We start from the raw sequence: 1858 nt of genomic DNA on the forward strand, positions 1-1858 counted from the left end.
TCCCCAAAACCCTCCGCGCCACCAGCCACTGCGGATGTGGATGATGATATCGGGGCGATTGGAGATGGATCTTTCTTAATACCTATCACTAAACCTATAGAGTAATGATGGGGTGCATCACCCTGCTTGTTCTCCTTGCTGCTTAAAACTGGAGTATCCTCAGCTTGCATTGCCTTATTCGTGTCACACTTCGAAACAGACAGTAAAATAAGCCAGCCCTTCTGTTGGTGGCTGTGTCCTTTTCTGTGGGACCTGCCTCGTCCCCGGGCCAATTAGCAAAACACAGATACAAGGGTGAAGAAAGGGGAACAAGCAGAGAGAGGACTGTGCAAGACAGCACACAGAGCTACACCTTTCCCAACTCCTGTCACACCCCTGCTGCTTCTCTAAACGCCCCAGCGCGCTGCTCGCAGCGTCACATCAACGGGTTATGCACCGCAAAGGGGCACAAGTAGCTCAAACTCTTCAGTTCTTCCAGTTGCACTTGAATCACCGGAAGACAAAACACATAAACTTTTTTAAAAATGAGTCTTCAGCTTCGTTTTCTGCTGTTACCTAGAAAGAATACCAGTTGTGCCATTTGCCATTATGAAGCAACAGAGAAATAGAAACACAGGCCCTGATCTTGAAAGCAACGGTGAGATCGGAAGCTCCCTGGTCTGCAGCACGACCTGCAAGCTTTGACGAGGGGGGAAACCTGAGGGGTGTTACCACCTGCAGCTGGATCTCTCAGATACCCACAGCCAAACTCTTTCTGTTGATTCTCCTCCCGCTCCAAAAACACACGTGAAGGGTTCCCTGAGGCACGGCCATACTCTACCGAGCTCCTGGCGTTGCAAAGAGGCGTCATCACTGGTGCTGTCACTGTGAGTGACATTAAATCCCTTTACTGGGAAAGAGGGAGCAGGATCAGCATCACAGCTTCCTGAGAAAACTCATGTAACCCAGCCAGGAGGCAGAAACAAAAGACAAACTTCGGAACCTCTCCTAAATCTGGAAGGATTTAGGAACAGCTCAGCGCAGACACCGACTCCAACGGGTCAATTTGACTTTCATAACCTGTAAAGGACTTGAAGTCCCTGATGCATTCACAGCCTTGTAGTTCTCCTCTGGTTTATTCCTTTAATTTTTCTGTCATCTTATTTATTTTTGACTGCAGTAGCTTCTCTTTTATATAGAGATAAAAGAAGTTTATTAAAGTAGTTTGTTAAAATGTTTCATTCAGCTCTCCCCATCTCTCCCTACATCTATATGAATTAAAGTAATTTATTAATTGCTTTCATTAAGGTTATAATTTTCTTTTATTTCCTGCCAGAAAGATGAAAGCTTTAATAAGCTGCTGGTATATTTAAGGTCAGTTCTTTAAAGGTTTTCAAGTCAAATGTAAATGCTACTGCTGGTGGAAGAGACAGCTGCTTCGACAGAGACACGCTGCTCACTCACTGAATGCTGGACCAGCTTCTTCGTCTCAAAATCTCAACAAATGTGTCTGTGTCTTAAAAAAAATAAAGCTTAAAAGAGTCTAGGAAAGTAGGTCCTTTTAATCTGCACTAATCCCATTGGCACTAATTTGCTTTTAGTCTCCTTGGAAGAGAGACTAGAGCTCACAAGGACCCTTGGGTGCTTCTTGGGCCATTCAGCAAACGGATCGTTTCCAGAGACGTGGCCCGACCCCTCCTTCAAACTTTTGCTCGAGTGCCGAGGGGTAAAACCAGCCGGTGTACGGAGCACAAAGACTTACGTCCGTGGACTGGTCGCCAGCGTAGTGCCATATATCGTCAATCATGCTGGTGAGGAGGGTGAGGCTGGACGGGATGTTACGCGGGAGCAACAGGATGCTCATAGCCTGCAAAGGAGA

At 46.3% G+C, this 1858-nt stretch overlaps 1 protein-coding gene across 1 annotated transcript in view; it reads right to left on the minus strand.

The window, feature by feature from the left end:
- The window catches only part of LOC104278605 (ubiquinone biosynthesis protein COQ9, mitochondrial-like), a gene marked incomplete at its 5' end in the record, with an annotated part of 4282 nt that extends 2436 nt beyond the window's left edge, over positions 1–1846 (minus strand). The window contains one exon of the mRNA XM_009875631.1: positions 1742–1846. Coding sequence (XP_009873933.1) covers positions 1742–1846 — 105 coding nt within the window. The remainder of the gene's footprint in view (positions 1–1741) is intronic.
- Positions 1847–1858: the final 12 nt, after the last annotated feature.

Source organism: Apaloderma vittatum, unplaced genomic scaffold (assembly GCF_000703405.1).
Source record: "Apaloderma vittatum isolate BGI_N311 unplaced genomic scaffold, ASM70340v1 scaffold22978, whole genome shotgun sequence".
Lineage (NCBI taxonomy): Eukaryota > Metazoa > Chordata > Aves > Trogoniformes > Trogonidae > Apaloderma > Apaloderma vittatum.